The 20,553-nt window shown below is 43.3% G+C and overlaps 1 protein-coding gene across 1 annotated transcript in view; it reads right to left on the bottom strand.

Annotated features, from left to right (window-relative positions):
* Window positions 1-20,553, bottom strand: part of LOC310875967 (netrin receptor UNC5D-like) — a gene marked incomplete at both ends in the record, with an annotated part of 180,852 nt that overhangs the window by 142,946 nt on the left and 17,353 nt on the right. Inside the window, 4 exons of the mRNA XM_083789416.1 lie at window positions 2,820-2,859; window positions 2,954-3,087; window positions 12,602-12,766; window positions 14,749-14,868. Coding sequence (XP_083645542.1) covers window positions 2,820-2,859; window positions 2,954-3,087; window positions 12,602-12,766; window positions 14,749-14,868 — 459 coding nt within the window. The remainder of the gene's footprint in view (window positions 1-2,819; window positions 2,860-2,953; window positions 3,088-12,601; window positions 12,767-14,748; window positions 14,869-20,553) is intronic.

Below are 20,553 nucleotides of genomic sequence, written 5' to 3'. Positions count from 1 at the left end.
CCTTTATATAACAAACATTCTCCGTTTCATTCGTCGTCCCCATCTACTCAGTCACTCGTGTTGTGACATTGCGATAGGCAGCTGGCTATTCACCAAACGAGAAACATCTGACGTGTGTCAGAGGTTCAGAACCGTTCCCCTTTCATCTGCAGAGGCAGAAACAACACGTGTGTTTCATACCATCTTGTGCAAACATCACAGAGGAGGACATTTAGAAAACAGATCTGTCCTACATTCCCATGCAGCTGACCAGACAGGCGGTCAGACCCATGGAGCACATGTCATGCATGGACAGAATATCACCCTTAACAGTCCGGCATGCTTCGCTCAGTGGAGTGGGATTCCTACCTACCTTCCAACTATGGTACTTCATCATTTTAAATGTTGAGCCTCGACCCTAGAGCTCTGTGAATGACTTGACCCATTTAGGCCTGACGTCGAAATAAATAAAAAGAATCTTCTAAATCCTTTCACGATCTTTCTAAAATAGCAGACCTACAAGCTCGTAGCGCGCCAGTGGTGCGCTATGAGCTTGTACATCTGCTATTTTTCAATAGCTAAATTATAACAATGTTTAAAACACCAAAAGGGGTTCCCGCCCAAAAACAGTATAAGCTGTACAAGCACAGTGGTTCTCAACCTTTTCAAGCTGTGTGTGACCCCACAAAATAATCACATTTGAACAGGGGACCCCCCCCCCCCCCCCCCCCCCCCCCCGTGACAGTGACAAGGCCTTAAAAATCATCGGGGTTGATGAGGACCTTGCCCTACAGCAGTACGCCATCGGCAAGCTGAGTCATCGCAGAACAGTTGCAGCAACAACTGTTCTCTACAAGATGCACACTCCCAACTGTCCAGTGGACCTCAAAGCACTACTACCTCAAGCTCAGTACTACCAAGCCACGCCCTGGAAACCCCCAAGTCAAACACCAAATGCCTTGACAGGAGCTTTCTCCACTCTGCTATAAGGACATGGAACAGCCTTCCCCCTGTGGTTGTTGGAGACATTGCATCTAGCAGTCTTCACGAAGAAGAGGCTGAACAAACACCTCCTCAGTATGTGACTGTAATCGCACAAAGCTCAAGGACTGTCATTCATCCAATCATTCAGTTTAGACATATTGTACGCCTGACTGAGTAGCTGCAGGTCATTGATAGGCTCTTTGAATGTATTTTCTCATAGCCTGTATCTGCTTAAGCTTAATAAAATAAAAATAAAAAATAAAAATAAAAACACACTATATTGTCACTTCTGTCATCAAAATCCTGTGGGGTCCCGTACCATACTTGGAAGGTCGGTAGGGATGCCGGGCGGTTAAGGGTGATATTTTGTCCCTGCATGACAATGTGCTCCATGGGTCTGGCAGCCTGTCTAGTCAGCTGCATGGGAATGTAGGACAGAGCCACTATAGCGAGGAGGGAGTGTAGGACAGCGCCACCAGCGAGGCATCCTCGGTCACGGGTTACTTACAACAGCAGTGCCGAGCAGTGCCAGGAATTAATTGGCCTAATGACTACACTGGGATACAAAAAGGAGTAAAAAAAATATATAATTGGCTACTCTAAATATGCTATAAAAAAAAATCACGCCTGTGTGTGAAGTGTCTTATCATTGTACATCCTCATCATTTGCTCAGACACATATGACGGGACCCCACAGGATTTTGATGACAGAGAAGTGACAATATGCTTGTCACTGTCAGGGGGGGGGGGGGTCCCCTGTTCAAATGTGACTATTTTGTGGGGTCACACTCAGCTTGAAAAGGTTGAGAACCATTGTGCTTGTACAGCTTACTGTCAAGTCATTCACAGAGCTCTGGGGTCGAGGCTCAACATTTAAAATGATGAAGTACCATAGTTGGAAAATGAAGGTATGAGCGACTTCAGAAAGACGGCTTCAGAGAGACCACCTGTGTAGGCATTAAGCCATTTATCCAGACAGAGCTTTATCAATCACACCTGCGTCAACTTAGCTCCACACAGACAATATATAACCTTCCTAATTAGCCTGCACTTAAAGCAATATGTCACTGATGATCAAACAAAAGTCACACCCAATGTCACCCATGTGATTGTGAAGTGAGTGGTGCAACTCCGTGTAGGGGTCCCCGGAACATCCCGACCCCCAGGAATGCGCCCAGGGGGCCAGCCCTGTTCCTAAGAGGCTGCACAACAGTGAGACTTGGTGGTGTGTTAGGCAGTGCAACAGTGACACTTGTGGTGATAATATGCTATTTCCGTACTCGGACCCAGGGACACAGCCAGCCAGCCAGGGACACACATAGCTGTCTATAGGAGTGGTTGCACCACTCAAAAAGCATATAATATCTCTCCAGCCACTGCAATAGGGCGTGACGCACCACTGAAACTGAATTTTCACAATCAAAATAAGGTGGCATATAAAAAAGGTGATGTGGAATTATATTCACAAAATGCAACCATACAGTTGATACAATTAATTGTATCTGAGGAGGACCCACATTCACTCTTGAGTGTTCAAATGGAATACACTCAGACTTACTGTGTAGCCTACAAGCCAAGGATCCATTAGTTACACTCAGAGTTACAGACCTGGCTGTAACGGTCCATATTTGGTCCCATTTAGGTCTAATCTTTGTGTCAGTATAACCTCGCATCACCAATTATTGCTTGGGTCAATTTTCACCACGCATGCTGGGGTCCATTTGGAACGACCCCGAGAGTCCCTGGACTGGTGGTGGAGTGGGACCGCACTTTCTTTGAGGAGAACCATTATTGTTTAATTAAGCCAATAAATAAATAACATGTGTACATAATAATAGCATTTAAACAGCTCTTACCTCGTGCTGAGGCGGCAGGGACGTGCAGGCAGAGAAGAAACTCCAGGAAGAAGAACAAGAAGCCACAACTTGTGTAGAAAATAAAATGCATCCTCCTGCTGGAATAAAGTGTCCCACCATGGCACCATCATTACCACTCTTCCTCCTCCTCCTCCTCCTCCGCTGGAGCGGCTGGACCTGCTCCTTCTCCCCGGCGGAGCTGCATCTAGAGCCGCCCTGGTGGTGGTCGCCGCTTCGGCGTGGTAGGAAGACAGAACGGAGACGATATCTAGTGGGAATAAATAACTACCGTTTGACGTTTGAAGAAGTCACAAACAATTGTGCCCTTTGGAGTGTTGTTGCAGAGAGAAGAGATGTGTAGTCTGTCGGAGTTTGGGTTTGTTGTGGCTTTCTGCTGGAGCCCGAAGGATTAATTGATTATTAGTATTATTATTATTAGAGATGGATACAAATGATACACTCTGTACTATAGAGAGTAGAGAGAGAGCAGCCGGGCAACAGCTAAGCTTCACGGCGGAGTGAGTGTGTGTGTGAGTGAGAGAGAGAAGAGATACGACTGAGAGTGCGAGTCTGTTCACTCTGTTGAGAAAGTGGAATGAGGGGCGGGGAGAGAGAGAGAGAGAGAGAGACACACACACACACACACACACACACACACACACACACACAGAGAGAGAGAGAGAGAGAGAGAGCGAGAGAGCTATGTAGTGTGCCAATGTGTAATATTGTCATGCTAATTTAATAGTAATATTGTGTTTTCCTTCTCACATGCATATGCATCTCTTTTAAATACTATAATAAAGATGGTCTGTTTTAATATAGTATTTGTCCCCTGTGGTACAATAACAAAAATAGTATGTTATACTCTTACTGTATTTAAATGCATTTCTCACACCAGGAATTGTCCACTTGTTGCGGGTCCAATCCACCTGGTTGGTTACTAGCCTTGGGCACTGGTGCTGTTGGCTTGGGGGCAGCTCCGCCACTTGGAGCCCCTCCACTGAAAGATGTAATTCTTCCTCATTTTCGGATGTTAAAATGGCGATATCCTCTTCTTCTTCAGGGCCAGGCTTGTCTTCTTAACATTTTCCTCACCACTTGCCTCGCCCTGGTTGACGTTAGCATTAGCATCACCTGTTACGCACACGCACCTGTCTCGTCGGACTCGTCGCTGTTTGCGTCTTCATGTGGTGGTTTAAGAAAGAAGTTTGAAATCAATGGAACCTTTTTCAGTAATTTAGCCGTCTTCGCATCCTTAATATTTTTTGCTTTCCTCTTGGAAGAACCGCTCGCCGGCATATTGTCTGACTTAATTTGTCTATGTCTCAAATCTCACAAAACAAACGTAAACCAAATTGAAAAACGCCCGCCTCAATGCAGTCACAAATCTGATTGGACAAAACACAGCCGGATGCAGGGGTCACGTGACGGTAGTACTATAGGTAGCAGGCAGGTATATAACAATAAAATGTGGTTAAAGTTAACCATTCACAATTTATTTATAATATAAATTATCACCACATCACCTTAGTATGTCAAGCTTAACAGCTTGATTTTGAGCTTCTACTGCATTAATGATAACAAATAAATTTAATTTAATTTCACTAAGGCCCAAGGCCAATAAGGGTAACAAAATACAAATACAAAATATGTAATTTTCTCAACAATTATGACAACATTTATTTAAAGTAATAAGTGATGATCATGATAGCCTATAAAGTTTTTGGTGCTGCACAAAAAAAATAACAATATTTAATTATTCATAATATATTTGAGCATTTTGAGGCAACAACATATTAAATTAGCAAATCTGCCTGAAACAAGTAATCAACATAATAATCCATTATATTTCTAGTCCTTAGCTTCAGCAAGGAGCTAACTTGAACTGTGCTATTATTGTTAAGTTAGGTGGCTCTATTCAGAAATATATACTGTATATACCTATAACTCCTGGCGGTCAGGGACGGGGTGGGAGTGACGAGTTAAAAGATTTGAGTTAAAAACGTTCGCTCTGAATATTCAAAGATTTGCGCCACATTTTCACGATTTTTGAAAAATAGCAGATCTACAAGCTCTGTGACACATTTTCGGATTTTCTGTTTCACACACACACACACACCATGTTGATGTTCTTATTCCCATCATAAGACCCGATTACTGTATGTCAATCTCCAAGTTTTATTCGGAATATGTATGGCAAATTATTTATTATGTCACTATGGCACATTAGGAGTCCAACGTGGTTCTGGTTGACTTGTAACTCTGAGAGTGTTCAAAATGGAACCAAACGGACCCGTCTGGTTCCGTTTGAACACTCAGAGTTACAGACCTGTTATTCAGGGATATGTATTTATGTGTTTCTGGTAATATTATTGCCCACTCCTTTTATATGTCCGTGCTAGCCAACGATGGCGATAACTTCTCTCCATTTTAGTCATTATGCCAATTAATTCCTGCCCGCACATCTCTGCACTAAAACTGATGTCTTCTTCTTATCGTACCTCAGTTTTTATTATTGTTAATTCTATGTGGATGTTGTGTAGACTCTGATATTTCTGCAGATCTCATACTTGCATTCCGTTGTACCTGCATGAATTGCAACAAATAATGTGTATTGATTCTGGACTCTTGAGCAACTAACTAACTCGTACACTGACTAATGACTCCAGTGAAAGGAACTGGTTACATCCTAATACACAGCAAGGGAAGTTGGGCCTTATGGGAGAGAAAGAAAGAGAGAGACTGAGAGAGATATGTCATCTTTAACCCATTCTGAACGGGAACCCCTTTTGGTGTTTTGAGCATTATGTTGAAAAATAGCAAGATCTACAAGCTCATAGCGCGGCATCGGGTGCCGCGCTACGAGCTTGTAGGTCTGCTATTTTTGAAAAATCGTGAAAATGTGGCACAAATCTTTGAATATAATGGTTTTTCTTTGCTTCTGGGGAGTCCCTGCAGGAACAACATATTTTCAGATGGGGGTCTTCAGCCGAATACAGATAATTCTGGGGGTCCTTGAGATGAAAATGTTTGAGCACCACTGACATAGAAACATGGGTTTTTCTGAAAACTGTCAGGATTTAGAAGGCATTTGTAGAATTCGTTCTCAGGTCTAAATGGCTCAATGCTTTGATGAATCTTGCCTATGTGGCATTGCCCTGGAGTGTGCCAGCCAGGGAGCCAGAGAATGGTGAATCTGTGGTTGGACAGTCATCTCCACGGCCGTTAGAAAGCTTGACAGCAGTGCTGCTGTCAGACACGATGCTCCAAGGCCCAGAAGATGAGACTGAGGTAGGCTTCTAAATGTAAGATGTTTACTGAAGTGGCACGCGCTCCCTATAGGCACAATATGCTTCGTGACATGACATTTGTTTTACTTTATTTATTTATTTCAGTGCAAGCTCCAGCGTTTTGTATATATTTTTGTTTTGTGAGAAGAGAGAGGATATATATAGGTAAAGAGCAGGACTCAGAGAAAAGAAAAACAGGATATAGAAGGTCCAAAATGATAATCGATACCAATACCAATATTGCAATACTGGTTTCTACCGTACCTTGCTGCACCAGCCAGGCCGGAAGTCCTTTCAATGTTTTTTTTTTCTTCTTGTTTTTGACCTAATTTTAACACAATCAACGGTCAATGGAGGGCCCCAGGAGCCCTTGTCGCAGGGCCTCAAACCCAGTATATAGCGCGGTCCATTTTCCTCCAAGGGCCACTGAGAGCCAAAGTTCCCTGAGAACCAAGGGCCCCTGGTATAGGTAGTAGTAGTCCCATTTATTTTCAGGCACAGAAGGAGCTGTGCTATTTATTGACAACCCAGTGGCCCCACTCCGATGTCGGTGTCAGGGATGATCACAAACTTTCACTCTATATCCACCATCCGGCCTGCCAGATTCTAGACGCCATCGTGTCCAATTTGCAACACATATATCACTAAAACAGCTGAAATGTGCCAAGATGGGACTATGCCATGTGTCTCATCGTCTATGCATCTGCTGCCTGGCTGGCAATGTGTTGCTTAATGCACCTGAATTAGTGCCATCTACCCCCTCTTCTCATTTTGAAGCATATTATGTGTGACGGCTGGAAGTTTAATCTCGTGCATTTTTAACGGAGATCTTGCAGCGTCTGATGGCCTGTTTTCAACGATCTGTTGGCCATTGAGTTAATGAGTGCTTTAGGCTTATTGTTCTGTGTAGATGCAATAAGGATCATCATCAACACATTAGCATAGAAAATAGAATACTGCTAAATGAATTTGCTGTCTTTAGCAAACGCATACTGTAGGTGTGTGTGCGTGCGTGCGTGCGTGCGTGCGTGTGTGTGTGTGTGTGTGTGTGTGCGTGCGTGCGTGCGTGCGTGCGTGCGGCCAAGAGGCATAACCCAGCTATGCATGAGAATGAGTAGGCCTAGAGACGATATCTTTTTTCTTTTATCACTCGACTATTCCTCACATAATTATGTTTGAAGGGTACAGTTGTCAGTTACATGACTGAAGATGACGTCTGAATGAATGCATTAGGTACGTTTAATGTCATTCAAATGTAGAAGAAACATCCCCATTGGTCTGACTTACAACATTCCTCTTAACCCTTTTACTGCTGCCATTTATTGAGAAATTAGGACCTAATTCATGCCAGCATTTTTTTAATTTGAGCTCTTATTTTGAAAAGCCACATTTTGCCTCAACCGGAAGTGAGCTTATCCCTGCCAGCTTTACGTTGCCAAGACAACCTTTGTTTACATAATCGAATCAATGCCGGTACATATAGCACTGCACAACGTCGGCTCTGTGCCGTCAAAGAAACGCTGGTTTGACCAAAAATGCCATCTGGGACAAGGAATAGGAGATACAGGCGATTGAAAGAAACGGATAGAATGGATTCTTATGGCGACCGCGATCTAATCTGAACGATCCAGTGCAGTGCTAACAACATTGCTAGCTAACCGGCTAACGTGAGTAGCATTATGGCTCGATCGATCATATGCACTATAAAAGTATAATTGCCGAAGGGCTACGGCAATGGCAGCAAGGTGTATTATCAAATTGAGGCTTTGATTGCCGAAGGGCTTCGGCAATGGCAGGAAGACGGTTAACACTGATCTGACCTGAAATATTATTATATTGTTGTGGTTCTATTTTTTCAAAAATAACTACAAGCTCGTAGCACGGCACTCGGTGCCGCAATACGAGCTTGTAGATCTTCTATTTTTCAACAGCTAAAGTATAACAATGCTTAAAACACCAAAAGGGGTTCCCGCCCCAAAATGCGTTAAGACTGATGTAAAGACCAGCTATACTGTAGCTGACAGCTGTCTGTCTGCCATGTCTGTCCGTGCTGTTATTGTGTTGATGGTGTCTGATGCAAGGTGTTGTAATACTATGTGTTCTATTTTGTATTCTTGCAGGCTTTACCAATACCGCTGAATGACAACTACGCTGGTCCAAGTGGAAGCAGCAACTATGAGTTTCTGGTGTTGATTTTTGAAAGGGGTAAAATGGTAAATGGTGTATTTATATAGCGCCTTTATCCAAGGCGCTTTACAGAGATTGTGCATTACATTCACCCATTCACACACACATTCATACACCGATTGCAGCGGAAGCCATGCAAGGCACCAACCATGCACATCGGGAGCAATTTGGGGTTCAGTGTCTTGCCCAAGGACACTTCGACATGTAGACAAGGAGGAGCCGGGATTCGGATTCGAACCGCCGACCCACAGATCATTAGACGGCCTGCTCTACCTCCTGAGCCACAGTCGGGGTAAATGTATGTTGGCAAAGGGGAAAGAACAACATGTTCTGAATTTGAATTATAACTTGTGCAGTCCATCTTATACACCAAAGCTGTAAAAACACCAGGAAAACGATGTCATTAAAAATCAGACTGATACCGTCTCTTTCAGTACAGGCCGGAAGGTTGGAAGTATTCACAGCAATGCTGACCATTATATTATCGAGGACCGTTTCAACCAATTTAAGTGTACAGTCAGGGCTGCCAGGCGTTTCCCGTGAGAGGATGGTGAAAAGATTAGAGAAATGCTGTACATTTATTCTCTCTCTCTCTTTCTCTCTCTCTCTCTCGTTCAGCGTATAGCTCGAACATCCTAATATCTCTCCTGACCAAAGGGGGATTTCCCTCTAGGATTACAGTGGTAGATATGTGGCTTTAAACCCACATGGAAACTCCGGGTTTGAATCATGGGTGTTAACGCACGCACGCATGGATTGGTCACACACATGCACACGCACACACACACACACACACGCACGCACACACACACACACACTCACACGAGAATCCATGCCCGTATGGGGAGAGGATTATAGGAAAAGCCATCATAGCAGTAACACAAAGTCATCATATACCTGTGCAGTAACGTCGGTTATACGTTTTTTTTATCCGTTTGTGTCAAAGCCCCCAGTATAAGGCGATCCTCCAACGTTGAAGCTGCCACTACCTACTGGCGAAAAGTGGAACTGCAGCACTTTCATGGAGGCAGACGGACGTTCATGACATCACGTGCGTAACGTTGCGTCATCCCGGGACCTCAAATTTGAGGTCCGGGGCTAGGCTATAGGCTAAAACTTCCGCTCACTCGAGCCATTGAGTTATAATTGTACTTCCGGGTGCTTCAAAACGCCACTGAGCAACTTCTATTGAAATGAATAGTGGGGGGCTGTGTACCTGACCATCATGTGACCATGTGACCATGTGACCAGAACGGCATGGCTGGCTGTTGTGGCTCGTTAAAAGACTCATATTACGGCAGTAAACCTGGCGTGAAAGAAAGGTTCAAGGTTCAAGGTTCAAGTTTATTTAGTGTCACCGAAGGCCAAATTGGGCTGCAGCATAGACAGTATCATTAAACAATTTGACAGTACAAATAAACAAACAGTTCACATAGCAGATACCAAAGTACAAAGGTGCACATAACCATTAAAGTGCTATGCGATAGGTCATAAAAAGTGCGTGTGCATAGACATTATAGGCACGAGACCAATTCAGTAAAAAGTGCTTATCATGAGGTCTCCTCCTAGATCTACCCTCAGCAGCATTTAGTGTGCAAATAGAGACAGGGACAAACAAATGTTTGTGCCTGTTTTTTGTGGCACAATAAGGGGCTCGCAAGCGAAGGCCGAATGGGAGAAGGATGTACTCTCCGTGTAGAGGCTGAGCAGCATCAGATCGGATACACAGGGCCTTGTTAAGCACCCGTTTCTTAAAGATCTGGTCTAGGATGTTCATTTGTGAGCCAATTATTTTGTCCATTTTTTAAGGGCGCTATAGCCCCCCCTTATGTCCAGCTTTGAGTGTTTGTGTATACACAATCATTGTCCTAAGCCATTGACAATGAATGGACAGTTCTGAGTGTAAACACAAACATTGAAGACGAAGGTGACGACGCAAATTGTGATTGATAGTGATATGGACACAAAAAAATTGTTCCATAGAGGGGTCAAAAATGAACGAAAGTTGCACTAATATTTTAGAAATAGGTAAACAATAAAAATGACGTTAGTTTTGTTAGTTTTAATTTACTTTGACTGCATGGCCCCCTGTGCCCCCCACAAAATGACCGGAACTACTTAATATTTCACCAAAACCAGAGCAGAACTCCCACCACAGGACTCTGGCAATCAATTAATACAGTTGCAACCACTATATTAATGGCAAGTATTTCATACAACTTACCGTATGTGTCCCTGCATTACTGGGTCCCAGTACATTGTAGTAATATTATTTCCGTACTTACCTTGGGGTGCAATTAGGAATCCCTTGATAGTATATAGGCTACATATCTGACAGAGGAAAACAAATGTTGAACAGCACTTAAAGGCTATTCCTGCTTTTGCCACAAGAGGGCGCTTGTCGTTAGTCAAAGGGAAGGTCACGAGGTCAAGTGAGCACAGTTCAGACTCAGGTCAGCCAGAGAAGATTATAGCAGCAGGACTCGCAACCATCCCTCGAAATACAGAATCGTCCCTTTATTTAGAAACTAAAAGATCCTTATTGAACAGATGGACATACTTTGTTCCTTACTTTGGGGAATTAGTCATTGACACACATCTTACAATTAAACCTCATATAGGCCTATACACACTAGAATACAGCTTCTTAACCATTATATAAGAAGCCCAAGACTTACACCAAATCTCTGGTGGTCTGGTCTCACAACAATATACAGAATGTACTAAAAAATAATCTGATGTCATTGGCCACGTGACTTTTTCCTTACTGAAGCAATGAAGCTTTGAAGCAGTGGTTCATATGTAAATTAAGGCGGGGTTTGAAGCCTGTGTCAGAGCTTCAGTATCAGACGCCCATCACTAAAAATAAGCGCTTTGAACGGGAATTTAAAAACATCTTTTACACAGAGTGTGTGTGAATAACACATGGTCAGGTTTTTAATAGATTGGGTGATTCAGATTCCCATCTTCATCCCCTGGAGCATCTCATGTGGGCTGTGGCGCTTCCGTTCCCATCCATCGAGTAGCCCCGGTGCATGTGAGGCAGTCTCCAAACGTCGACGATCCAACAACAACGATTCCCCAGATAGATTCCCAGTGCATATACTGGGTGGCGAGCTACAGATCTGAATCTGGACACTGATGGTGATTTCCCCTCGCTCACGGATTGTGTGGTACGTAGGACCAATCAGAACACGGTCAATTCAGATAAAAGGGCCCTAAAGTATGCCTAAAATCATATTTACCAAACGTTTCAGATGGAGAAAAAGATGATTTGAATCGAATATTTCGAAAAAGTCATGCAAGGGGAACTTTCTCAAGACTTAATGGGTAAAGAAAATCCTCAAAAATCTTCAAAATCGCTCCGACGTGCTAGTGTTAAATGCTTTTATTTTTGAACATGTGTAACATTGGACATAATGCATTAACTCCCAAACCAAAACGAAACGGAAAAAAAGGGTAATTTTCCCCAGACTGCCACAGCCATAAGGCTGCTCTCCAATAATGTTCCTGAATCATTCATATTATTGGCACATTGGTCTCAACAGTAACATTTGTCTCAGAGGTAATTCTTCTCTGTAGTATGACTCTTCTGGTGTGATTTGAGGTCAGACATTATTTTGAAGCTTTTCTCACACTGGTCACATGCGTATGGCCTCTTTGCAGTATGAACTAGCTGATGTCTTTTGAGGTTAGATGCCCTTGTGAAGCTTTTCCCACACAAAACACACGAGTAAGGCTTCTCTCCAGTATGGATGAACATATGCTTCTTTAAAATTCGTGGGCACCTAAAACTCTTCCCACATTGTCCACAGCAGTAAGGCTTCAATCCAGTATGGTTGTGCTCATGAACCTTTAATTGCCGTGCATCACGGAAGCACTTCCCACATCGTCCACAGCAGTGGGGCTTTTCTCCAGTATGGATGAGCAGATGATACTTTAATGCCTGTGCAGAACGAAATCCCCTGGCACAGTGCTCACAGGGGTAAGGCCTCTCTCCGGTATGGATGCGCTGATGGATCTTTAAATCTCCCGAATGACAAAAACCTTTACCACACTGATCACAGACGTAAGGCCTCTCTCCGGTATGGATGCGCTGATGGATCTTTAAATCTCCCGAATGACAAAAACCTTTACCACACTGATCACAGCTGTAAGGCCTCTCTCCACTATGGATGCGCTGATGTCTCTTTAAATCTCCCGACTGACAAAAACTCTTACCACATTGATTGCAGGCAAAGGGTTTCTTCCCCGTGTGTATTCTGTTGTGCACTACAAGGGTTTTCTTATGGCGGAAGCTTTTACCACACTGATCACAGCTGTAAGGCCTCTCTCCAGCATGGATGTGCTTCTCTTCTCCAGTGTCAATTCTCGGGTGTGTTTGCGGGTCAGAACATGCGCTGAAGCTCTTGCCGCGTCGACCGCGAGAGGGACGTTTTGGTTTCACCGGGGGCGGTGCCGATGAGTTATCTGAGAAAACAAAACAATAACAGATGAATTATAAATATGTAAAATGAAATGCATTTCTATAGTCATTTCATTTGCAACAAATAAACTCTGGGTCTCTGCATTTTAATTATTATGAAATGTATTCATGGTATTATACTGTACGCGTAAGTTTGTTTTGTCAGCTAACGAGCATCCTAGCTGAAAAGTATTTAACCCAAATTAAGACCTGATATTTCAAACACCTTGGCAAACAAATAGCAGATGTACAAGCTTTCAGCACGGTCCAACACTTTGAGAAGCTCTGCTCTACAGGTCCGGATCTACCATATGGGCACTTTAGGCACATTCACACCTGATGCCCAAGGGCCCCCGGGCATCAGGGGGCCCTTGGGCATCTTATTATTAAGATTTCCTATTAATAAACAAAAATACATTTTCGAGGCAGGTTGCACAATTTCAGCCAATCAGGACAGAGTACTCATTTATCAGCTTAATTTAGTGGCCAAGTATAAGTTCCAATGTTGTCTGCTCATTTCCTTGTGTCATCACTTCCAATTACACTTTTTATTTTTATAAATGAATAAACCAATCAATAAATTGATAAACCAAAATCCCCCTCAAGGACCCCTGGGGGTCCCCGGACCCCACAGATCCATATTATATACACATCATAATGAGAAGGGATACATGCATAGCATGTGTTACCAAACAAACTGTATTAAGATAACCAGGCCCGGTTCTTAGTACAGGCCGACGAAGCAGCCGCTTCGATCGCCACCTCTTAGGGGCGCCACTTAAGCCCTCCAAAAATATATTTTTTCTGCGCTGGTTTCTGCTTTAAGAGGGGGGATATCGGTCGGGCAACTGGCAACCCACACATTCACATTGGGTGAGGTGATGTTAGACGCTAGTGGGGGGGGGGGGGGGGGGGGGGTAGTCGCCACCATCTAAAAATGAATCCTCTACATGCTGCGCGTTGCCTAGGAGACAGGTTTAACAGCAGACCCTTCCGGCCCGGGTTTAACCGGAAGGGGAAAAAAGATAAACAAAAATGTTTTATTGGATTTCCCAAGTAAACTTAAGGCTCTGCAGACTGCATATATATTTAACAGGCATGACTCCAACTCCAAGCAAAATGGACTCAACAAAAATGGTAAGTTAATAAAAATGGATTAAATCCTCCACGAGGATAGATGGGTGTAGAACCGTACCAAAACCGCACCAGATGTCCTAAAATTCGACTAATAACCGCATATACCCGAATGTGCTTTGCGCGCGTGTATGTACGGGGGGGCGCACTCTACATATCTCGCTTATAGCGCCACCTAGGTGCCAACCGGACCTGAAGATAAATTAAAGGACAACTTTAGTTTTTTTCAACCAAGGCTCATGTTTTAAGTTGTTATTAGAGAAAGTAAAAGATAAGTGTAATTTTTTTTTCATTTGCTCCTTTCTTTCGTTTTAGGGATTTTAGCTGTTTTTGACAGGGGGGCGGGGGCATTCGAGCATGGGCCTAAATACGTATTTTTTTACAAAATATTATGGCGATTTATTTTTTGACTATTTACTATAGTCCTACTAGACCCCAGGAAATTACATCTGGCCACAGAAGATCACAGGATCTACTGAATGTGAAGGAGGCCTACTGGGAGGAAGCCACACTGTGTCGTAGGCTCAATATGTCAGTTTGACACATTCAGTACATCTCGTGATCTTTTGTGGCCAGATGTAATTTCCTGGGGTCTAGTAGGACTATAGTAAATGATAAAAATAAAAAAAATCGCTATAAAATGTTGTAAAACAATACATATTTAGCCCCTTGTTCAAATGCCCCCACCCCCCTGTCAAAAACAGCTAAATTCCCTAAAACGAAAGAAAGCAGCAAATGAAGAAAAATGAACACTTATTATTATTTTACTTTCTCCAATAATAACATAAAACATGAACCTTGGTTAAAAAAAAACTAAAGTAGTCCTTTAATACTGATCAAACTTTAGACATACCTATTCCGTGGTATTCCAGGTTACACACCGTTTGCTGGTCAGAACATGCCTCAAAGCTCCTCCCACGCCGACCGCGAGCGGGATGATTTGGTTTCACCGGGGGCGGTGCCGAAGAGTTATCTGAGAATACAAAACAATAACAAGAGGAATTATAAATATGTAAAATGACATGCATTTATATACACCGTAGTCATTTCATTTGCAACAAATAAGCTCCGGACTGGGTCTCTGCCTTTTATTTATTATGCAATTTATAGAGTTGTCCCGACACTGATAATGGTATCGGTTACTCCGGCCGATACCACCCTCAAGTACTCGGTACCGGCCCTGATACTTTGACCCGAGTACCAAAACATCCAATTGACACTAGGCTGAACGAATGCAACGTCCGACCCAACGACCGCAAGTCTGACCCAACACTGCAGCAAATCGCCAAAAACAGCCGATCTACGAGCATAAATGACAACTGACAAGTGTAGATCAGAGATCCATCTGCATCTATGAGAAGAAGGGGTAAAAGAAGTGGTTACTCCCACAAAAATAAAGTACTCGTATTGAGCATCCTATAGCTCAGTGGTTTTCAACCAGTGGTCCGGGGACCACCAGTGGTCCTTGAGGGGGTTCCACGTGGTCCCACAGCTAAATGACACAGAGTTGGTAACAAAGTGGACCGTTCTAGATCTTTAACCCATTCAGGCCCGACGTCGAAATAAAAAAAAAAACGTTTTCTAAATCATGACAATTTTCTGAAAGATTTGAGGCACATTTTAACGATTTTTGAGTTAACCCACCCACCCATCCATGCACCTATGTTACTATGAGCACGAGTATGACTATTAGTATCAGTAAGGGCGCTGTTGCCAGAAACAGAGAGAGAGACAGTGCTGCACTGTTGCCTGCTAATGAGAGAGAGAGAGAGAGAGAGAGAGAGAGAGAGAGGGGAGGGGGAGGGGGAGAGGGAAGTTGCACCACTCAGTTCACACGGGTGTGATTTTCAAAAATAGCAGACTGCTATTTTTCAATAGCTAAATTATAATGTATGTAACCACCAAAAGGGGTTCCCACTCAAAATGGTTTAACTCTTGAGATCGTAAAATGAAACCAAATGGACCCGTACGGGTCCCTGCATTACTTAATTTATAAGAAGTCTACACAATTAGATAATGTAGATTATTTTTGATCAACGTTTGCCAACAGCATGGAATTGTGGACAAAATACCCAACAACTAAATATTCTTTAGTTTTGGGTCTGAGAGGCTAAATCTCATCAAATGGTGGTCCGTGGCTCAGATGCCAAATAAATAATGGGCCTTAAAAATGAAAAGGGTTAAACCCCTGCTATATTCCCCAATTCCTTCTAAAACAGCAGTTCTCAAACTTTGTTTGTGTCTGGTATGGTATAGTAGGCTATTTGGCATCACTTCCAATTACACATGTTCTTAATAAAATATTTTTCATAAATTAAAATCCCCCTCCTCAAAGACTCCTGGGGGTCCCCGGACCCCACGTTTAGACATACCTAGGCTTATTCTGTGTAACTTGATCACTGGCATCAACTTCAACATGGTAGCGATAAGCGTTGAAGGTGCTCCTCAGAAGATGGTAGAGGTGCTCCTCGATCAGTTAGTGGACACCAAGCCAAGCTCTGACCGCTGTTTGGTGGATTTATTCAAGTGAACGTAATCACCCAAGCTGTTAAACACAACACAATAATCACGCACTCATAATATCAGTATCACGCACAGACACACAGACGCTAGAATAAACATAATAATACACAAACAACATAGCAGGCTTGACTGCCTACCTCGATCGCTGCTGCAAGTTCTTCAAAGACAGGCAATTCTCTATAATAAACGATTAAAGTTTTACAAGCCACCATGAAAGCATATCCTTTGGAACGTGTGTCGGTGCGTCTCACACTAAGTATATATTGGTGTCAGCTGTGCGCCTCTAAGGGCACTGTTCTTTTTATCAAATCTAAGCTAGCAAATTTAAGACGATCTCTTCAAAATAAGAGTAACCTCTAGAGTATTGAAAAAAAGTTTCATTTGCACATTAAACTACAAATTAAGCATTTAAATGGTGCTATAAGACACACATTATGTTTTTGTGTAAAGAAATAAGTAATTAAATAATAATAATAATAAAGTTATCTAAATGGATAAATGCTATTCACTTGAGTGAATCTAAACTAGCAAATATAAGACTTCTGTCGACGAACCGGGGGCGGTGCCGATGAGTTATCTGAGAAAACAAAATAACAGATGAATTATAAATATGTAAAATGACTTTCATTTGCAACAATTAAACTCCGGGTCTCTGCCTTTTAATTATTATGCAATTTATTCATGGTATTAATTATACTGTAAGCGTAAGTTTGTTTTGTCAGCTAATGAGCATCCTAGCTGAAAAGTATTTAACCCAAATTAAGACCTGAAGCACTGTGTATTACAGATTCAGATTACTACAAATTCCTTCTAAATCAGCAGTTCTCAAACTTTGTTCGTTTCAAGGACCCCAAAATGGTATGTATTTGGCCCCCCCCAGAAGAGAAGATTTGTGACAAAAAAAAGAAGCAAAACCTTTTCAAACACCTTGGCAAACAAATAGCAGATGTACAAGCTTTCAGCACGGTCCCCACTTCCTGGGCCGTGGCTCAGCGGTCCATCCTGGGCCGTGGCTCATCGGTCCATCCTGGGCCGTGGCTCATCGGTCCATCCTGGGCCGTGGCTCAGTGGTCCATCCTGGGCCGTGGCTCAGCGGTCCATTCTGGGCCGTGGCTCAGAGGTCCATCCTGGGCCGTGGCTCAGAGGTCCATCCTGGGCCGTGGCTCAGAGGTCCATCCTGGGCCGTGGCTCAGCGGTCCATCCTGGGCCGTGGCTCAGAGGTCCATCCTGGGCCGTGGCTCAGAGGTCCATCCTGGGCCGTGGCTCAGAGGTCCATCCTGGGCCGTGGCTCAGCGGTCCATCCTGGGCCGTGGCTCAGAGGTCCATCCTGGGCCGTGGCTCAGCGGTCCATCCTGGGGCTCAGAGGTCCATCCTGGGCCGTGGCTCAGAGGTCCATCCTGGGCCGTGGCTCAGAGGTCCATCCTGGGCCGTGGCTCAGAGGTCCATCCTGGGCCGTGGCTCAGCGGTCCATCCTGGGCCGTGGCTCAGAGGTCCATCCTGGGCCGTGGCTCAGTGGTCCAGGCACCTTGCCTGATAATCCAGTCTGGCAGTGTGCCGCGGGTTCGACTCCCGATCCGACGGCCCTTACTACCCCCCCCCCCCATCTCTCTCCCCCATTTATTGTCAGCCTAACTGTCTGTCCCTTCATAAAAAATTAATAAATAAAGGTGAAAGCCAAAATTTTTTTTTTAAAAAATGTACTTACATTACTGGAAATACTCCAGTAATGTAACAGTACATCAGAATTGTACTTGAGTACATGTACGTAGTTACTTTTCACCACTGCACACACACACACACACACACACACACACACACACGCATGCAGAGATTACGTGCATTATATATGCGGTATATGGAAAAGTCATCTTCACTGTGTCCAATATTTCTGCTTAAGGTCAAGGAAAGACCACCAGGGGATATATGTGTGCAATGATCACTTTGGCACACACAGTAACACATTAACCCATTCTGGTCGGGAACCCCTGTTGGTGTTTCATTATGTTATACTTTAGCCATTGAAAAATAGCAGATCTACAAGCTCATAGCTCGGCACTCGGCAGAGCTTGTAGGTCTGCTATTTTTGAAAAATCGTGAAAATGTGGTGCAAGAATATTCTTTCAGACCGAACATTTTTAACTCAAATGTTTGCTTCTGGGAGGTCACTGGAACAACATATTTTCTGATGGGGGTCCGCAGCCAAATACAGATAATTCTGGCAGTCCTTGACATGAAATTGTTGAGCACCACTGACATAGAAACATTCAGGATTTGCAAATCTTTGACTATATATTCTTTCAGAGCAAACTCAAATCTTTGCTCAAATGTCTGAGAACGACTGACACAGAAACATAGGGTTTTTTCAGAAAACTGTCACGATTTAGAAGACATTATTTTGTAGAATCGTTCCTATAGGTCTAACTGGGTTAATGTGTGTTTTATGCTAATCAAATGTCAAGATCGACTCCCGTAATCCGACGTATGCCCGCCCTCAAGCTGCCAAACGGTCCAACGGATGAAGTATTAATCCCCCCCCGACCTATACATCAGTAATCCAGGCCCTGGAGCTCTTGGCATTCAGCGCGACATGAAGACAAAACTGTCTATTTGTGACCCACCGTGAATGGGAGACAGTCATTGGATTATTATTCATTTTCAGTTTTGTGTCATGTCATATGAAAGCAGGAGGGAATGTCTTGCAGAAAACGGCGAGTTGAGAAAACAGGCTTGAAAAGGTTCACTTCTGTGGAACTCTAACATTCTCTTGCAGAAACACTCTACATTCTCTCTTTACATTACACTCTACAAGACTAACATTCTCTTGCAGAAACACTCTACATTCTCTCTTTACATTACACTCTACAAGACTAACATTCTCTTGCAGAAACACTCTACATTCTCTCTTTACATTACACTCAAGACTCTAACATTCTCTGGCAGAAACACTCTACATTCTCTCCTTACAGTACACTCAAGACTAACATTCTCTGGCAGAAAACGGTGTGTTGAGAAAACAGGCTTGAAAGGTTCACTTCTGTGGAACTCTAACATTACACCTAGCTACATGGTTAAAGGTGGAGTGCCACATTTATTTTTATTTTTTCCAGTTTTTCATGTGTCTATGAGGTGACAGTACTTCATTAGACACCCTGGAGTCGTTTTTATGTGCAATGGTGTATTAACTTTGTATTTAGGGTTTCTTCCTGGAGGCTGAACCCTTGACAGTCAAACGGGCCAATGGAATAAACAGTAATATAGTGACATCACACTATCAGCCCCTCCCATAACCCCTCCCCCCTTTATCATAAAGCTGTGGGTGCGGCTTCAGTTCAGGTGGATCACCACCCACCACCACCCACCGGGCAAACCATGGCTATACTTAATGAACTGGTGGGCGTGTCCATATAAAAGCATGATTTTAACAAAAAACATGTAATCAGCTTTTCACCTCGGGTGAAAAGCTTGAGGTTGCACAATGACAGGCTCTCAGTCAAATCTGGTCACATTTGGTGTCTATAAGGAATGACTCCCAAACACCCTTTGTCTGTACAATGAATTAGTGTCAGGGAGAAAATGACATGGAAAACTGCATGGGCAAACATGCAAAATAGAAAATGAACAATCAACAATGGCATGAACAGTATCATCATTGCTGACTATTTCATATTTCTCATATAAATTGACTCAACATCATGCATTGTCATTGAACCAGTCTGAAGGTCTCGCCTCCTCATCGAATGGCTGGATGTTCACTGGAGGCTATAATATATGGTTTAGTTTTGCATAAGCTAAAAGTCTCTGTGTGTGCGTGCGTGCGTGCGAACATAATATACACCTATTACAACCGCCTCATTAATAAACATGATCCAGTACACTTATAGGCTACAAATAATAAGCATAATAATGGCTGATGCTGCTGGGCTGTATACAGCTACTCGCCAACTAACTGTGAATTCCAAATGATTAATTAAGAGTGGTGTGGGTTTAGATCACATGACAGAGCAGAGCCGGCGCGTTGAAAGTCAGGAGAGGGTATTTGATGTTCAGGCTGTTGTTGCATTGCTTTCAGGGATCACTCACACACACACATGAAAGGAAATGTCATTTGCGAATGCATTCAATGATGGAACGTTTC

Source organism: Protomyctophum parallelum (genome assembly GCF_964188405.1).
Source record: "Protomyctophum parallelum genome assembly, chromosome: 18".
Taxonomy (NCBI): domain Eukaryota; kingdom Metazoa; phylum Chordata; class Actinopteri; order Myctophiformes; family Myctophidae; genus Protomyctophum; species Protomyctophum parallelum.
Note: the sequence above shows the minus strand (reverse complement) of the source record. Positions and strands in the feature narration are given on the sequence as shown.